The following is a 19,659-nucleotide window of genomic DNA, read 5'->3' on the forward strand; positions in this document are numbered from 1 at the left end:
CTCACACGAGTAATATACCAAGACCAATTTAACCGCCTCGATCAAAACACGCAGATAATTTGAGTAAATGGGGTGCGACAGAAATGACCGGTTTCGTTTTGCCTGTTTTCTGTTAATCGGTTGGGATAGTTGACCATTAGTGTAACGCTTCTTGTTCCTCTGTAGGTCTAGCGGATATTCCTTTAATTTTTAAAGTGGGGGCTTGCTTCGTGAGGAGCACAAATCTATTTTAAATGAAGATTGTTGAGGACGTAGGATCCACGCTGTCGGTGATACTACCGATTACCGAGACCCGAAGACCGATGATTGAAGTTGAACTGGGGCGCCCAACGGTCATTTGCTTTAATGGATTTGAAGAGGTTGCTGGTCCGACGGTTGTATTATGGTTTTAGGTTCAATTTGAATTAAACAATACTAATGAAAATTGAAATACAGTCCGCAATCAGATATACAGGTATGGAAAAGATCTCGATCCAAATCCACATGGATCAACTAAATAACATGTCGCTATGAATGACGATTATGCCAGTTTGGTGTTAAAAGCCATCAGTAACGTATGACAAAGAATATAAGGCAATGGATTTCCCATTTAAAATGAATAAATACTTTGCAAATTCAATTACAACGAAGCCCTGCAAGACTTCGTTGCAAATCGATATTGACATGATCCGCTGAGCACAGCCCATACACGACTGCCTGGAAAAAAGAAGGTCACAAGTAGACCTACATTTCGAGTGACCCTCTTCCAAGTACGTCCTAGTTCTTGATACTCAGGTCATTAGATGGTAACACCTCCCTAACACCTCCAGTAACAAATAGTCAAGGGTATGTTGTTCCTCAGCCCCCCCCCCCCCGACTTTGTTCCGGTCTGGTGTAGAGGGCACGGGAAGGTCACCAGTCCCATAGGTGATGTATTCTTTCACATTGCGTGTCGTGGTATAATTAACTCATTTTCTGCTTGATCACTTTTTGTTAAGGTAAAGAAAGGCCACGACATTAATGCTTTTGAAATTGTATTACAATGTATGCCTAGTTGTCGCACATTGACGATGCTGCCTTCACTGTAGTCTGACTGACCTAGAGTTCAAGTACGCGTGACCTGAAAAACGTAGTGCCTACCAAGAGTGTGTGACTATGTAAATGAGTTGACCCTCTGTCAGAGGTCATGTGGCTACTGACGCGCTGGCCGTTCTCGGACTCCATATCTGAATCAGAGATAGCCAAAGTCCGAATTTACTCGGCTACGGCTCCGGAAGACACCACTCCTCATAGACTTGTGTGTTACTGCCTGACGTTGCCAATCTTGAACTTGCTTTTTGTCTTGATCTTTTTCAGTGTCATCCTGGGATAGCTGCAGACGCCCTCTTTGACCAGCTCTATCGCAAGCCTCCGATGACCATGCTGCTGGGCAGCCAGTGCTCGGAGGTGTCCAAACACATCGCACAGATCGTGCCCTACTGGAATCTAGTCATGGTAAGTTCCGTCGTGAAATCACGAGATTTGACGAAACATGGCGAAAATTAAGACATATTCATAAAGATTTGTTCACTCTCACGCCAAAAAGAAAAAACAGCCACAACGTTTTAGTACAGAGTGAAGCAAGCAATTTCATGCATGATGTTATCGATAAGGTACAAGAATTGATATGCTGATACCAACATTTTGACCAGGAACATCGCGTAACTTGACCAATCAGGTCGCTTCGCTTTTGACAATTTGTCCAATGACACAGAGGCAAAGAGTCCTATGGACTCACGCTGACCGTAGACCGGTCTCCAAGACGTAAGTATATGCGTTGAATTTCTAGGATTCAGGTAAAGGCTATGACTGAAACAGAGGCCAAACAAAAACTAATTTGATTAGTTGGGAAATCAAGGATAATGCTTAATGATTATTTCGTCTACACAGTCGGTAGAACCCGCGGCAGAGTATTTGCCGATTCTCCAGACTCTTCTAAGTACATATTGTCTTTGGTGAATAATTCTTGCAAGTGACAAATACTCTGCTTGTCAAACTCTGTTTGGTTTGATCTCGACTTCATTCACTGCATCACTGATCGTACCCAACGATCCATGGCCAGCCGACTGCACTATCAGAGACAATTTCCGCGTCAGTCGCTCTTCGTGAGCTGAGTTTGGACTCATACCGTCAGAGACTCTCTGCTGGTGCCCGATTCGCGGGTAATCTGCCGGCTGTGTCTCATCCCATTCCAGTTGTACGGATACATTCGTCCTTGTCCCCCGTAAATGTTTCGTTGGTTCATCGAGTTTAAAAACATTCGTCTGTCACATTAATATTGTATTATTTATTATCACATTTATTATGTACAATACAAAAAAAATCCAACCAAATGCTATCAAAGCAGTATAGCTGGTCATGAAAATTACAAAAAGAAGGGAAAATCATCCCAGAAAAAAAAATCACAGAGCATGACTAAAGAGATGCCCGAGTGTTACAAAATTCCCCGGTACCCTTAAAGTCACCTGATACTTTTTCAAGATGGCAGGTTATATTCATCATGATCTGTTTGCATGCCCCGCATTTCAATGCATGCTGTCTTTAAGCAGGAGTGACGTGATTTGTGTATGCGGGGATGCTGGGCCACGACTTGCGCTCAGCAGTGTACTAGTTGACAGAAACTGGTTCCCGTATAACATGCACCCCGCGTCTTTCCAAACAACATCAAGACTGGTAATATTGTACATTTGTACATCCACGCGCAACATGGTGGAATGCCTTCGAAAATCGTTACATAGGTCGGACAGAGAGAGCAAGAATTTTGAGTCGTGCCGTGCGCCGTATGCATTTCATAACACCAGCTATATTGCAATTTAACAAGGGGCTATTTAAATATTAGGGTTAGTTATCTCTGAGAAAATGTGGACATTGTGTATTTAAAGAGAATGTTATGGATTGAACTCGATGGCTCATACTGAATGTATTGATAACAGTGATAGATTTCGATGTCATTGTCTAACTATACGATTTTTTTTTTGCTGCCATGTGGCCCAAACCAGTTAATTGGTAGCTTTACCCCAGTTTAAAGTAAAGTACCGCGATTCTTTTAAACAAAATGATCCTAATCTATCTTTTACAGGTGTCCTACGGCGCGACGTCTGTCACGCTCACCAACAGGGAGTTCTACCCGACATTTTTCAGGACGGTGTCCCCCGATTCGTCCCACAATGCAGCCAAGGCGGCCTTCTTGGAGTATTTCGGATGGTACGAGATTGCAAGTCTTATAGAAGAAGAGGAGATGTTCTCCCTGGTGAGTCGAAGCACTGGGGAAGAGGGTGATTTTGCATCATAAGGGAGATCAAAGTCGGTGTACCCAGTTCACTTAAAAGACTGTAATTTTTCAAATGCAGCCTATGCCATCGAATATTCTAGGTATAATTAACAAATTAAGCCAACAGAAAACTTGCAGATTCCGTGGAGTAAAACTTACTACAATCCTTATGGATACGAATTCAGGACAACTTTGACAAAGAAATGTTCCTGCGGCTCGAACTTCACAGGCCCTCAGTTAACAAAGCCGCCCGCTTATGTATCTGAGCAAATTTACCGAGTGTTTGTGTGAGATCCAGGATATCCCAGGGAGACTGAGCAAGCATTTTAGCCATTCCACAAACCCTCTCAACCTTTCCGCGCGCAATTTATAATCCCGCCGCTTTTTATAGTTCTCTTCATATCAGCCCGGACCCTTACCGTGGGAAATTTTGATTGATCGCCGTACACAAGGCATTAATCTTTGTGGGAAAAAAGCCATAACGTCGGTGATGTTTCCTAATGCGTGACAACAACATAAGGGTTTTGCCAGATGAGAATAAACCCAGGAACGGCGAAGGATTCTGCGAGTGCGTTATGGGCACTTACGGTTTTACTTTATCTGTACTTTGATCTTTAATATTACGTTCTCTGCTTGAGTTTATCTGTAATGTATTAAACGTTCTGCTAACACTGAAATACTAATTAGACAAATGCACTGGAGCCTACTTCACGCAGATATCAGATAAAATAACACTGTTTCAGTTTGCATTTAACATGAATGTTTTAAAGAAACCTCGCGCGCATGCTCAATAGTGTAGAAAGGGCCAAAATGTTTGCCGCCACCAAGAGTTGAAAATAACCTCCACTTCGTTCAAGCTTGGCCCGCGGTACAGCAACCTATATCTGATGCGCGCCCCAACTTCATACCTAAACGGAAACACAATGTCTGCAAGCCCTTAGTCCCAATCATATCAATTTTTTTCAATTATGTCTTAACCTTTACACCGGGCCTAAGGAGGGGCTCGGGGTATCTATTAGCCTACATTCCCGCATCAGAGAGTTCCCTCCTCCAGGTTCTGTTGAGAGGACGATAATCTTTCATTCTCGTTTTTCGTTTTTTTTTTCTCTTTTTCTCCCCTTTGTACCTGCCAGGCGCTTGGCCAAAGATTGCAAGCAATCCGATACAATGAACGATCCAAGTTTAGAACGAAATTAGCCTGCTTGGTGCAGTTTTGTCCCCCGGGCGGGTATGATATAGTCAACTTGTTGTTGCCGTCTGCTACGTCTTTCATTTCACGCGCTTTTCTGGCCTGTCTTCTCTTTTTCACTTCAACCGGTGTCGGTTCCATTCTCCTCGTCAGTGACCCAGTTTTCTGCGCGCGAGGCAAAATTCAATAAGCGAGTTGCATACAATATTTCCTAACAGGAGTTGATATTATCTAACATTTCAATTGACGATGGCAGTCAGTAATGTTTAAACTCATGTAGCATTGAAACGCTATGATTTCCCCCTCGTAATTTTCCTCACTAGGCGTCATTCTTAAAAAGTAACGTGAGAGACAGCACTTAGTTCAGTCATAAAACGCACGGAAAGTTGTTGCGTTTTGAGATGTTTAAGGTTTGACCTGTACCAAAATGTTTCTCATCAAAATCTGTCACCTTTTGTCAAGAAATACTTTTAGCTAGCTGCAAAGATTGTTGCAGTACAATGAGTTATAAATGCCTTTTTATGTTTCATTGTTTTCAACAAAAACGCTGAGTCTCCTGTCTTGCGATTCTTGGGATGTCATTTTGTTTGCTCCATACGTCAACTGACACAAACAGGCAGTGGCAGGTGGAGGACAGTTCATGACACCCTGATATCAAAGTAAAGATTATTTTGTTTTCTTACAAATCAAGCTCAACCATGACCAGGTGTTTGAGGTGTCACGTCGTTCGATTTTCCATTCACAAGAGTAGTGAATCGCCAATCCTGTCCGAACCGACCACAATGGTTCATGTTGTGACTAAAATCTCTCTCTCAAAGCATAGATTTGACCAGACTCCGCGCCAGGTGTTGCTTGGCGTTGCCCAGTTCGATTCTAGCAGACAGTGCCTGCAGTTCTGATGAGACTGTCAACTTTAGCACCACACAATCAACATCACTTTTTTTAATGCATTTTGACGAAGTAAAAAGGCTTTTTTTTTAAAAGTAGCTTGCTTGATAAAGGACTCACATGGAGTCATGCATTTCAGTAAAATGCCTGAGTCCCTTGTGTGAGGATGAGCATGGTCAACAACACATATAAAGGCGAAGACATTTCGCAACAAAATTTGCCGTTTTAGGTCCTATCATGTATATTGCATACAACATATTAATAACAAAATGCTACCAATGCCAACAAGTGTAAAGCAATTAGCTCGTACCAATATTACTCACGCGTTAAAAGGCTTCGTTAGTTTAAAAAAAAAATTAAATCAGAGAATAATGAATCATTTACAGTAAATTGAATATCGGATTGTGTTCTAGTTAAAACTGGTCGTAGTTCGCTTCAAGCGTTGACAAGTCTCGCCTGAATTCTCTAAATTTTCAGGGTAAAAATGACGCGAGCAACAAGAGCGAGTCAATGCAATTTCAACACCTTGTGAAGTTTTCCATTTTGTCCTCTAGCGAAAAATACGCAGGGCAAAGGAGCTTTTCAGCAAGAAAACCTCAATCACTGTCAAGGATTATGGCATTTGGCTTGAAAAAAAAAGGCGATCACAATGTCACTCGCAATTGTATCCTATCCCTAGGGGGTGGGAATTAAAACACGTGGGGATTGTATCGAATACAGTCCTACCTGTGCAGATGTTTGCGTGGGCTAGGGTATTGCGTAGGCCTACGGGGAGTTTCTGAGTGTGTCAATGAATAGACACGAGAATACCATTTGTCTCACTCGAGCCGCGTTCTCTCAAATTCCCACTTTTAGAACGATGTGTTTTTAATGGATTTCGTCCACACATTTTTGCGGGCATTGAAACCATAAATGTTGCGCTTAATGGGGGTAGGCCATGTTGCCTGGTGTCATGATGATGAACGGCCCGCGTGGGATAACGTTCGCAGATGTGGCGGGCTAAACGAGTCTGCCATTCCATAATGAAAAACGGATTCATTTCAAGCACTTAACGTTCAGTTCAGACTGGGCGAAAAATGACAACGAAAAAGGAATGATTTCTTTGAAAAAATAAACTGTTTCAGAAATGTCTGTGTTCGATTGCGTCATCAACATTATTTTCCATGATTAAATGCAATGCGTTTGTTTTGGTTTTGTTTTTTTGTTTTGCTATGCCTTTTCACATGAAATTGAAAGATGGTTACAGATAGGAAATTCCATTAAGTCGGCAGAATTCCCCAAATCACATAATTTGACAGCTATTAAGTACAACCACATGTCTGGGATAAAAACAAAGCAGCTATATCTCTACAGCATAACCAATGCATTAACAAAACATGTTACCAAATTTAGTTTCAAGGTTTTCATCTTCCTTGGCTCGCCCTTTGTGGCACTTCATACTGACACTGATATAAGTAAAAAAAAAAAAAAAAAAAAAAAAGATGACGAGTGCTAGAGGTGCTAAAATGTCGATACTTTCGATCGTAAATGTTGTAGCCATTAACACGGCATTGAGGTGAATATCCTCACATGGCAGTCGCCCGTCAGGTTGAATTTCAAAGAGTCATAAAACTGTAAAGATTGGTCTCGTCTGCCAAGTTGTAAAGGTCAGAGTCTGAAATGATGCGGCAAGAAAATGCTAGGGAAAAATTGTGCGTGTGTTCGTGCCATTCACTTGCAGAATGTATCGTAACTTTTTTTTTCAATTCCTTTCCTTGAAGGCACTGTCGGAGCTGACACGCTACCTACAGTCGTCCACTAACATCACGATCTCAACCTCACTCAACACCGAAGACGACCTAGCGGCTAAGATGCAACAACTCCAGGTGAGGAACAAAGACCCAAAGCCCGATGGAGGAGGCGGGTGCTGTTCTCATATGAGATTTTGACTCCTATGAAATGTGGATTCTTGTCCCTTAATATGGACCCTCAGCTTCACACGTGACTTGTCACTCTTCTACTTCTCTAAACCGAGACATGCGCAGTAAAATCAAGGAGTCCGTACATATTTAAATTCAACAGCACTCTCTCTTCCAACGAATATCATTGGCTGCAACTTCCAATCCTACACGACCATAATTTTACTCACTACATGTACACTGAGGCAAATCATTAATGTATAGACATATTTTCTTGATGCAAAAATTTGAACATTGATATGATACGTTTATACATGAAAAAAAGTAAAACTGCTACGTTTAATGATACGTTTATAGTTAAATAAAAAGAATAATTGTAGGACACGGTACTTCATTCCGCAATAGGTCTGCTCAAAGCAAGAAAGACATATAGGTCCACTAACACAGGGATGTTATTAAAGACTGAGTTAAAAAGAAGTGCCCCCAAAAAATAATAACCGCGTATCAATCATGTTGCCGTGGACGCCAGCACAATTTCACCGGAAGTTGTCATCGTCGAGTACCAGCGAACATCACGTCATTAACCTCGTTCACAGAGTCCGCGACAAGACCTCTTAATCACCGTGGTAATAATCAAACGGGTAATAATTACTCCAAGAACGGGCTACCGTGTTACTAGAACACGCTGCAGAGTGGTGGTCGAGGGTTGCCTGGTATCGGCACGTAATCCCCCGTCGTCTGATTGAGCCCTATCCGGTACTTCTCGTAGCACTTCTCATGCTCTCGTGTTGCGGAGTAGGGGACCGTGCCCAAAGGCCCGCCGTGGCGTTATCAACCGTGCTTAACTGTAAAGCAAATCGTACCTGCGCCATAGGAGGAAACCGAGTGCGAATGGAAAGCACATATCACCTTGGGTGGTTCTTAATTGGGTTGAGTTTTGCCGCGCTTTTTTTAGGTAAAAAAGGAACCATCCATCAACTTTGAAGAAAATGTTGAAGCGGCAATATTGAGATGTACATTCCTGATGAGCTTGCATGATGTGCATGGGTAAAATTGCTCGAGAGCAAAACAGAATGTCGATTTGTGGATGATGGATGATACGATCAAAAAAGTACACAATTTGATTGCGTCTACATAATAGCAAATCGTGAGTGAGCAGTTTTTGATATAAAGTGCAACGATAATAGCAGTAGCAAAGGTCTTTCCAGTAATCACGGGACGTGGATTTGGACATACACATTCTAAACCCATTACGTTATCGGCCTTGTATGGTAAAATATCATAGTTCTCACAAATGCTATTATTTTATTATTGTTAATCTCGGTGTTCTGATTTCATTGATATCTCCGTTTTTATTTCTGATCAAATGTTTGTACAGGAACTAGATGCACGCATTATCATCGGAAGTTTTCAAGAACGAACGGCCAGGGCTGTTTTCTGTGAGGTAGGAGGCTAAGTCTATGGTTGAAAGGTTGAACGTGGCCGCAAGCTCTATAAGAAATGCCAGGGACAAAATCTTATAAGCATGGCAAAGACCATGAAGCCTTGAACCAGGATGAATACTTGGTAGGAAAAGGTTGCGAATTTACTCACAACACTCAAAGGGACAATGGAACTATTACTATGATTCTATCTATCAGAGACAAAAACGCTTGACGAAAACAGTTTGGTAAAACTGGACTTCCCGGGTGGGATATATTTTATCCAACACTTACACCTTCAGCACAGAGGATGGGGGTTTATTTATTATCAGTTTAGGGAGATAATGAACAAAAGATAACATATTTTTGCAGTAAAAACCTTTAGAGGCTGACCTTTTTATCGTTCTTTTCTGTCTATTCCTGACTAGGCCTACAAAATCGACATGTACGGTTCCAAGTACGTGTGGATATTGCCTGGTTGGTTTCAGAGGGAGTGGTGGCGTGCCGAGATGGACACTGATTGCACGGCGGAAGAGCTGGCCAGGGTGGTGGAGGGATACTTCTCTATCGAAAGTCTGGATATCAATATCGATAACCGAAGCTCCATATCGGGACTTGTGAGTTGTATATTTAAACTAACAATTGCTTTGTTGTTTTTCTATGGTCTTTGAAGACCGCCTCTAGCTGTGTACTTAAGGGGGATTTGGACCTGTGGGGAATGTTCAACAGAAGAGCTGAAAGCAGATTGCACTTTAAAGCTTTACTATATATACCACACCCTTTGCAAGTATCGATACTTATAAGGCATGCATCGCAATCCAAAACCGCTTCAATTATTTCAAAGGAGTATTAAGTTCTCTGGGAAACTAGTTCTGAGATGTCCACACGTGGTTTGGCTCCAAGCACATTTTGATTCAGAGTACTAAATATCGATACCATTAATCGATACTTAAGTATGTGTCTCACTCGAGGCGCATGAAGTATTCGGTTTCGTGACCCATTTTGCAATTAAATTTGCCTAGTTTTGTGTACATCATCTGCACTAGTTTTGACACATTTCTCTTGGCGCATAAGATATCAATTTACGACAGTGCATCTATTATTAAATCGCACGTCTGAGCCGCAATACAGAAATCACATGAATAAACCACTACGCGTCGCCTCAAACCGAATAACCGACTTTGATACAATGGTCTTGCTTTGCCGCTCAAAAGTAATACGCCCATCAAGCACGAAAATCCGGCGAGAATTCAAAGATATCCTTTGCCATTTTCTCCTACCCCCAATGGGGATAGTAGTCTAGATACTAGCCCCGTCTCACTTTGGCATTTACAAGTGTAACACCGCGCGACCGTGTTTTCCAGACGCGCACTTCAGCACATCCCACGCTATTTCAGGCTTCGTCTGTGGCTGGATCATTCATGTGAACATGAGACCCTAACGACAGCCTCTCAAGCACGAAGTGAAAGCAGGCGAGATGCCGTCTTGAACCCTCTTGAAATGTTAAGATTACTTTCAGCCTCGGCTCGTTAGATGTACAATTGGGATGACCCACAAAAAGATCACTTTGCGTCTGCGGGGTTAAAAAAAAAAAGGACACAGTTTCTGTGACTCAACAATGTCCTTCGTATTTTTTTCTAAATAAAACAGCTTGAATAACAAATTTTAATTCGCAATAACATAGAAATAGTTATATCATGTTATAGGCTACATGTAACTATTTTCATTCCATTTAGGATTGTTTTTAGGGATTCATTTCACGAAAGGGTTACTATTCTAAAATAAAAATCTTCTTTTTTATCAAACATGTTTTAACAGACAGTTTCGTGTTCCTTTTTCATCAGACATCACATGCATTCGAGATGGACATGCTGAAAAGGGGCGTGAGCTCCGCCGGAAGCCAGGCCCCTAACACGTACGACGCCATCTGGACCATGGCACTCACTATCAAGTCCGCAATGGATCATTTGAATAGGACGGAGGCGGCCAATCAGAATGCTAGCTCGGCCCACGCGGGCCGCGGGGGGAGCGGCTTCACGTACGACAACCGACCAATGAGAGAGCTCTATACTAACATCGTGTCGGACCTGCGATTCACAGGAGTGTCGGTGAGTTGAGAAAAATCAAAACTCAAAAGTTACATTTACTTACCTTATATTATACAAATGAATTATTGTAATGTAATAGTGATAACTCTGATAGGACTCAGCAAATTCCTTTTTTTATAGACAAGTTCCCTTCAATCTTACTCATGTATCCTTTGTTTAATACAGGGACCGGTAAGGTTCAAGGGTCCGGACCGATACGGAGTGACGACATTTCGGCAGAATCAAGGTAAGTTGTTACTTAACAGCTCATTTAAAGGGACAAACAGCTCATTTAAAAAAGAAGTTACCTAAAACGGCCCTTGAGGTTTAAAAACAAGTCATCGAAAGTGTACTATCTGAACCGGGTTGATTGTTGAATTCTAATGTATAAATTATGTAGGAGAATTGAAGGCTTTCGTGGCATGTCCTGTATAACCGGCAACACACTTTAAACAGTTGTGTCAAGACAGTGTAAGCAAGTTTGTTCCTATTCAGTGCATATTTTCCGTCAAGTATTATAAGTATTATACCAGTCTTTCTGAGAATAAAAGGTGGACGTTGTCACATCCCTGTCTCAATTCCGATTTGGGTTCACCCTTGGATCAAAAACGTCTTGTGCTCGTTTCAGGTGGAGTCATGAAGTTGGTGGCGCTGTTCTTTCCAGAGGAGAAACGCCTTATTTTCGAGGGGAGGGATTTGACGCCCATCCATTGGAAAGGTAAGATTTTATCACTCATCCAGGCCGCGAAAAATGTAAAATAAATGAAGGTGTATACGTAAACTCTCAACCCGCGTTTTTGAGCGCCCTCTTGTGGCTGTACACAAACCGAGCTGTGTACAGCATACACAATTTACGTCATTAAGTTTACGCTTTTAGTACGAAATCCTGATGAAAAATAAAGAAGCATCTGCCATAAGTACAAACAGGGAGATTATGGACCACGAATGTTGTAGACCGTATACAATTACACTCCCGCTCAATATTTTGTACAAAGTACACACGGTCAATTGGCAACACCGCCCAGGTGTGTGTGAGTTCACTCAGTGGTTTGCCTTACCCAAGGTTTGGCTTGAAAGGAAATTACCCCGGCCATATGGGGGTGGTATTTCAGTTGTTCATACATTTGCGCAGCTGGTCTAGTGTTGTGTTAGTATTAGCCTCAGTGTGGTTCGTCAATATAGTCAATCGATCCACCACAGTGAGATTCACAAAATGACTGACAGTTGAGGTTTTACGTTACAAAAAATTAATTACAGAGTTAGTGCAATTTTTCAGTATATTCACGAAGAAATGTCAATGATAGAACGCCGGAACGGACATAGAATCACCTGCAGTTACATGAAAGTGGTACATGAGAACGGGTGTATCGTATTATCAAACAGCGGACAGCGTATACCGCTTTTTATACAACAAAACAAATATCAACGATGTTATAGTGATGCACTAATATACAACAGCGTCAACATATTTTTGGCTATGAGCCTGTATAGACATAGAGAAAGGAGTTTTTAACCCCAGACTTCGTTAAAATGCGACTTCAAAATGTGTCTACAGTTTTGTGTTCACTGTTTTTCTGTAAAGTTTACCTGCTCACCACTCGGTTGTAGTTTGTTTCAAAGCTTGCATCTGTGCAAACATTAATGTGTCTTTAATACGTTTTTAGAAGGTATGTTCTTAATGTTTAATTCGTCGGACTTAAGCATCCCGCATCCGGGTATGTAATAATGTATCTTCTCAATTTGTATCAATACCTCGACACTGAAAAAGCTATGATTCATAGTATCTGCAAGTTGTGACAAATCTACGCCTACATTGTCAAACCCCCCCCCCCTCGCTGAGCCAGCATTCTAGTGTAGGCCTACCCTGTCACGTTATCGATTTCAAATGGCTTTTTTTCCCGCGCAAATCCCTCATGCAACAGCACCGCCAACGATAACTCAACCATCGACCTAACCACACTCAAAATTCGGTCAGGTATGCCTAACTGAAGCAGGGGCATACCCCAAGCACGCATATTTTGTGAGCAATCGCAAGAAACAGGCGAGATCAAGGAAGAAAACGAAATTCAATTTGATGTTATAAACTTAGGGGATTTTATGAGCAACCCAAACAGAACCCGAAGCACCAGACTAAGTTAATAACGCGTTTGTTATTGCCGCATGAGAGCAGATATCACGTGAATATGTGTCTGGTTACCTGAAGGCCTCACAGCACATACACACAGCTATATTATTTACTCGCTTGAGTAAATATTATTACGAAATGCTTGGTTTTCAGAAATAATATCTTTCCCCTGCAACCATGCCGGTTGCGTATTATTAGAAAAAGTCATTGAAAGTGTGCCGCAAGAATAAGAAAACCTAGCAGGATAAAACAAATATCAATTGAATGGAAGGATTTTGCTCGTTGACACATAATCTTACAGCCGTATGGTATGCCCATAGTTACTGCCATAAAGGTGGAAAGCAGGGTAAACTGAAGTATGAAGAAACATCATAGCAATTGCGTCCCACAAAACCGACACAAATTACTTGAATGGAGGTTTGGAATATTTCACATTGATTGCAGACGATACAAGTCATCAACACGAAACCTAGATGTTGAACCACAAAGTCTGATTACTTTCATTAAAGCTCTTCCACTAATTTATTAAAAATGCAAATCACCAATTCAGTTCACATCGCTTTGATTGCACGACCCACACACGATGCTTAGGTCGAAATTAAAAAAAATCGATGCGTGTTCACGGCCTGACATCTCTCCCCTACATCATCACCTTCTCAAGTCGCATCTTGAAGATGCCTGAATGAGTTGAGAGGAATGGCCAAGAAGAAGAAGAAGAAGAAAAAGCCCTCATCAGGATTAGGCTGGACAAATATTACTCAACAAGAAGCTATTTGGAAGATGAGAAAGAGGGATTAAAGTCGGTTTTAATTCGATACAGGAATGCGTCAGAGTAGGGTTCGAGACCCTTGCATGCGTGGTATGCTGGCTTTTGGCGCGGATTGACGGGTGCGGATTTACATGGTTAAAGGTCTCCAAAAAATACTGTTAAAGGGAAGTTGCAGTACTCTTAGAAATAAAATTTGAGCTTTAAGTGGTAATAAAACGTGATATGTGTTTGAGGATCTACAATTTCTTATAATTCATGATCGTTTTCTTTTCTCGACATTTTTGCGACCTATTATTTCAAAACAATCTTATACCCGCCTTTCTAAATGCGTTTTTCAATCCGTTTAATTATGTTTGTTGCAAGACAAGGAATTAATATAGCCCTGTTGGCCTGAACACAGAATGGACTGAAAACGCGTTAATGGGCCCTTTGCTTCCATTCATCCTACATCCTTGATGTGTTTTGTTTGCTTGTTTTGTTATAACAATGAATATGCAAAAAAGATCTACTTTTTCGTATCCCTCTAGAACAAAAGCACGTACCTCAAAGGTGGCCGTAATGCAAACGATCTATATATAACGTGGCCTCCAAATAACGCTGCTTCTTTTATGTACTTGTTACTAAATTTAACATCATGATATCATTTTGGCTACCTCTGTCCTTAAATCTAAAGACATACTTGTTGCCTCTTTCTGTAGGCGGGGTTGTGCCAGTGGATAAGCTACTCGTCTTTGACCAACGACTGCGCATCAATTTCGCTGCTTACGTCACCACTACGATACTAGCGGCATGCGGCATGCTACTGGCATTGTTGTTTCTTCTCTTCAACATCCGATATCGGAAAACAAAGTGAGAAACATACACAAATATTAATGAGTTTTTGAAGTCACATAAATAAGCTTCGATGATGCAGATGTTTTAGAAATGAAACCTAATGGATAAATATCGAGGTAGGATCATCCATCTGTGTTTTGTTAAATTATGAACGCAATTCTCATTTACAGCGCAATAAGGAAGAGGTATCTCCTGCTTATAACCATGTGACTGTACTAATCTGAAAATCCAGACACAATATTGAATCAATTGTACATGTCTTCTCTTTTTATGAAGATTCATCAAGTTATCCAGCCCTAATCTGAACAACATCACCATAGTGGGGTGCATCATGGTATATGTAGCGGTCATCATGCTGGGTCTGGAGTCGGAGCGAGTCGGGATAGAGGCATACAACCCCATGTGCACGGTGGGTACCAGACTATAATCTTAAGCTGCCAGTTATATACAAAACCTGAATCCTGACTCCCGAACAGCAGGTCACCTTGGTTATAGGTAGAAATAGGAAATAACACACAATTGGTTACCAGTCTTAGTATTTCGTTGTATGGTACACTCATTCAAATGTATGTTTTACCAATCTCATTATCCCCGCGCTATTTCATTAAAAACATTTTATTTAGGATGGTTTGGTATTATTACACAAGTATTTACCTAAGGGAAATTATGACAACAAAAAGACAATATTTCTCTTAATTTTTAAGACAAAATCCCCGAACTTTACTCATTACGAATATTTAACTTTAATTCTTCAGTGCGTTTTAATATTTTTTTTAATTGTGATATAAATTCTCAGATCCGTGCTGCGTTCCTGATGGTTGGTTTCTCCCTCGCCTTTGGCTCGATGTTCGTGAAGACCTATCGGGTATACCACATCATCACACACGCTACCAGCCGAGTCATTAAACGAAAGGTACTTCTATAATAATCTCAAAAATAAACATCCAGTCACAAACACAAAAACAAATCCGGATTGCATGTCTTATAAAAGATATCACTATAAAAGATATGAACAATACAAAGCTGAATGTTTCCTTTTGGGAAACACTTGGGCATATTTAGTCATTTCAGTAAATTCAGTACAAAACAAATCAGTAAATTGTACCAAATTCCAGTTGCCGTTTACATCTCTTTTCATTTGCATTTGTTTTTTTTGTCATCTGCATGCTATAGATGCTTCACGAGTCAACTTTGTTCCTGATGATAGGCGTGTTGCTGATCATTGACGTCATTATCTTGACGCTTTGGAGCATCCTCGATCCCATGATTAGAGAAGAGGAACGCCTACCGTTAGAGGTAAATCAGCTATTTATCACATAAATAAAACACAGATACTGAGTTGGTACTCTGAAACAAAGAGTCCTTCTAAAAGAAAAACTGTTCACAGAGGCCACATCAAACTACACAAGACAACAAATGGTGGGACGAATGAAAGAATGCTGTCAATTTACGGATAACGGGACTACCCTACTAAACCAAAAACACTCCTTATTACACACGCCAGAATTTATCAGGTTCCGTCTGCGGAGTACGAATTGAGTAAAGTTGGTATTAACAGAAACAGTGTGTACTTTGGCCCGTAACTCCCCGTATACCTGTGTCGTCAATTGATAAACATTGCTCGAGGAACAACCGGCTCTGTGACTGAAGGACCGCTAATTATAAGAATTGCTACTTTAGGTTCATTTTTCGTTCCATTTCTTTTACCGATTGGACTCGCACGGTCGAGTACTTTGGCTTCATTCTACACATTAGTCTTCGTTACATCTGTCAGGGCTCCAGCTGCAATAGCGACCCTGAGTAATAGGAGGTTTCTGGCTGAAGTCAAGCCGATTTAGGTTTGTGTAAGTAGATTTGGAGGCCATTAACTACTACGCAAAGTCTAGGTGAACGAAGATTAAAAGGGATACTCAACTTTAATGTAGGTCTACATGTATAATAAAGCTTACGCAGTGCACCTAATACAGCCTTGAAAAGGTCTTTTTCCATTCCCGTACATGTTTTAACATAGAACCAAGCCAAATTGTACCATTCGGGTTCTTGATCAAATGCAATAAGAGAACAGTGAGCTCATTTATAGTCGTGGGCAACCCTCGCAAGGGGGCGTCCTTTCACGCGCCACAGTATTCCTGCCGATTTCTGTGTATTAAACTCGAGACCACTGTTTGTGACGATTCCTTTTATGTCGTATTCTCTTCCACCAGTCGTCAAACGATACTGTAGCCTTCGTCCCCATATTGGAAGTATGCAAATCGGAGAACCTGAGCATCTGGCTCGGCACGGTGTACGCCTACAAGGGCCTTCTGCTACTCTTTGGGTTATTTCTCGGCTGGGAGACGCGCAAGGTCAAGATACCGGCATTAAACGACTCACACTACATAGCGGTAAGTCCAGAATGGTTTTCTCATTTTACCAATGCAAATAATAACATGGCTTGTTTAAAACAGTAGTCAAACAGTTAGCAACCATACTTTAATAAAAGGAGTTATCTGAAGTTATCTGTTATCTGTGAATTCACACTTAATGTAAACAATTAAGAAAAAAAACATTGGCCTTTGTGAGATATGGCGGACACGATGAGGGCGCTATTCCGTTTTGGTAAATCGGCAAAAGAGTTTACTCACCTCAAAAATAATAGCACCGTCATGTTGTGTCCGCTACCTAGAAAAGCCTAACTGCATCCTCCGTAAGTCGAGATTGTGATCGCAAATTGCTCCATTTCGATCCGTAGGTTTGCGTGTACAACGTGACCATAATGAGCATCCTTGCCGTAGTGGTGTCCAACTTGATCACTCGAGGTGATCAGCTCACCACTTCGTTTGTTCTAGTCACCGTCTGCATCTGCATCACCACCACCATGACCCTGTGCTTCCTGTTCGTGCCCAAGGTGAGGTCAAGTTGGTGTTCATCGTCAAACCACTGTGCGGAATTGTTCTTTGAAGCCCACGCTAAAAGAAAACTTTTAGAGCGCAAAACAAAGAAATCTAAACAAAAATAAGTGCGTCACTTTCATCAATTCAATGTTCTTGATACGCGCCCGTGTTTCACAAATAAATCACGTTACAAACGATTACGAATCTCAACAAAACCAACGAGTACCTATCAGATTGCACTGATTATAACATTTAAGTTTAAAAATAACTATTTGTTTACTCTACTTTCCCACCTATTAAAAAATCATATGGTATGGTGGCCCCGAAGGGACTTGGACACATATTGAGCATGGCGTGAAATGTACTGAAAACATCGCGCGTCGCTTCTGGGCTACCATAATATAACAATTATGAAATGTATGTTTATTACAAAATGTTGAGAAACCATTGAGTATTTCTAAACTTGCCAGGTGTATACCATCCATGCTGTGCGGCTGGGCGGTGACCCCGTGACGAAATCCGTGGGGTTAGAGATCAAAGGTCGCACGCGACGCTTCGTGACAGACGAGACGACGGAGATGAAGGAGTCTTTGTACCGAGCCGAGGTGCAGGCCAGGGCCTTTAGGAAAGAGAAAAACAAGGTAATCATTCCCAGCATTTACCCAAATGGTGATTTGGCTTGCAAAGTTAGCTTCTTTTTCCAAATTTCGGCTCATCTCCCGGGTTCGGCTTCTATGGCTCCGCGCTGCATGTTCGTGTTCTAAAAATCGTCCGGGGCTGGAAACAAGTCGAGATTTGGGGACATTGGCCCAGCGCTGTTAAGTTGTCTTCTTTAAAATGTGAAAATATGTCTTTGTGAAAATATGTCAGGCAGTTTTGAACAGCTAATTGAATAGAATTTGCACTTACTTTTACAGCTGGACAATCGTATTGCCGAGCTAGAAGCCCAACTGAGATTGCTCAATAAGTCAGACGATGGCGACAGCAGCGGGAGCGAGGCAGAATGGGTGGGTGACCTGTGCCAGGAAAAAGACATGTACATGCTTTTGCATCTACCTGAGACGAGTATACAGGGTGCCGAACCATCCGAGCCTTACCAGAACCACGTGAAAGGTTTTGAGCACGAGGTTGAACTGCATTGCTTACTGCAGAGGGACGATTCGGGCCGTCATTCGTTGGACTCAAGAAGCGTCAGCACCTACACGACCGATTTGAATGAGAACCAGTGTTCGGTCACCGACGAGGACCAGTGGCCTGGTACCCCGTCCCCTGCGCGATCAGCTAAACAGCAACACGCTGATTTGTGCCTTCAGAACTCCAGTAGACCTTATCTCCAACACTTGCATGAGAATCCAGTACTCACCAGGCCACTGAGGCGACACCCGCCGTTGATTAAGAGCCTTTCCTCGGGCAGCTTGCCGCGGAGACACACACTGGTCTCCTCCATCGACGGACCCAACCGATGCATTAAGAACGACGCAATCAGCCGGTACTCCCCCATGCGGACAGTAGGCGGGACAACGAGACGTTCCCGCAGTACCAGCGAAAGGCGGGAGAGCGCGCGCTTCCACAACGAAGTGCGCAGACTCGTTGTCGAGATGCGCAGCGTACAAATGCGTCTACTGCAACTGAACGAAAAACCAGAAATGATCTACTACGTTTGACGCAGATTCCATCACCAGTTTGTGACCAATTACTAAGGGCAAAAACACAGCATTAAAGGTCTACCTCTGTGTCTCAGATCGTTGTCTTTCGCACACGGAATTTCATCGCTGATGAAGGAAAAACCACTTCACTTCGTGTGGTAGAATTCTTGTGCAGATCCACGAACTTGCCATGCAGTTAACCAGTTTTATATGGCATTATGTTAATCTTCTCTGTAAAAACCACTTTCTTCCTTGTTGAATACAATCATTTTCTTGAAGTCCAGTGAAAACGCCGCCTTCTTTCTCTGTTCTGTTGTGTTTAAAGAGCAGTTGCCACCAAGTTTATTTTCTGAAACACTAACCATCTCTCAGTTGGCTATCTGTAGGAAACGAGCACAACAAAAGCTTAGACTTTCGCATCTCTGTCCTTGGGCGCGGGAACTAGCAATTCCAATTCAATTCCAATTCACATAAACACAATTTTTATATAATAATAATAATAATAATAATAATAATAATACCGGAGTCTTATATAGCGCAACTATCTACCAACAAGGTACTCCAGGCGCTGGTAATTATGTCTACTTGTAAAGACAGGTAAATGAAGTTTATGAGAAATATGAGACCCTTTATGTAGCAC

At 41.8% G+C, this 19,659-nt stretch overlaps 1 protein-coding gene across 1 annotated transcript; it reads left to right on the top strand.

Annotated features, from left to right (window-relative positions):
• The first annotated feature begins 1,340 nt into the window (after positions 1 to 1,340).
• On the top strand, positions 1,341 to 19,636 carry LOC119727156 (gamma-aminobutyric acid type B receptor subunit 2-like). The gene is made up of 16 exons (XM_038199020.1): positions 1,341 to 1,473; positions 3,098 to 3,268; positions 7,127 to 7,231; positions 8,643 to 8,708; positions 9,114 to 9,302; positions 10,530 to 10,793; positions 10,959 to 11,019; positions 11,401 to 11,490; positions 14,365 to 14,515; positions 14,777 to 14,909; positions 15,297 to 15,413; positions 15,674 to 15,796; positions 16,705 to 16,884; positions 17,232 to 17,387; positions 17,844 to 18,014; positions 18,291 to 19,636. The coding sequence occupies exons 1-16, from the start codon at positions 1,393 to 1,395 to the stop codon at positions 19,035 to 19,037; spliced, it is 2,805 nt and encodes a 934-aa protein (XP_038054948.1). The 5' UTR covers positions 1,341 to 1,392; the 3' UTR covers positions 19,038 to 19,636.
• Positions 19,637 to 19,659: the final 23 nt, after the last annotated feature.

The sequence above is a fragment of the Patiria miniata genome, unplaced genomic scaffold, assembly GCF_015706575.1.
Source record: "Patiria miniata isolate m_02_andy unplaced genomic scaffold, ASM1570657v1 HiC_scaffold_20, whole genome shotgun sequence".
NCBI classification, from domain to species: domain Eukaryota; kingdom Metazoa; phylum Echinodermata; class Asteroidea; order Valvatida; family Asterinidae; genus Patiria; species Patiria miniata.

What these genes read in the sequence shown, in the direction of transcription:
- LOC119727156 (XM_038199020.1), top strand. Translation starts at nt 1,393, where the DNA reads ATGACCATGCTGCTGGGCAGCCAGTGCTCGGAGGTGTCCAAACACATC. An exon ending in GACGCCCATCCATTGGAAAG is followed by an intron (nt 11,491 to 14,364) that starts GTAAGATTTTAT and finishes CTCTTTCTGTAG; the next exon opens with GCGGGGTTGTGCCAGTGGAT. An exon ending in ATCCGATATCGGAAAACAAA is followed by an intron (nt 14,516 to 14,776) that starts GTGAGAAACATA and finishes CTTTTTATGAAG; the next exon opens with ATTCATCAAGTTATCCAGCC.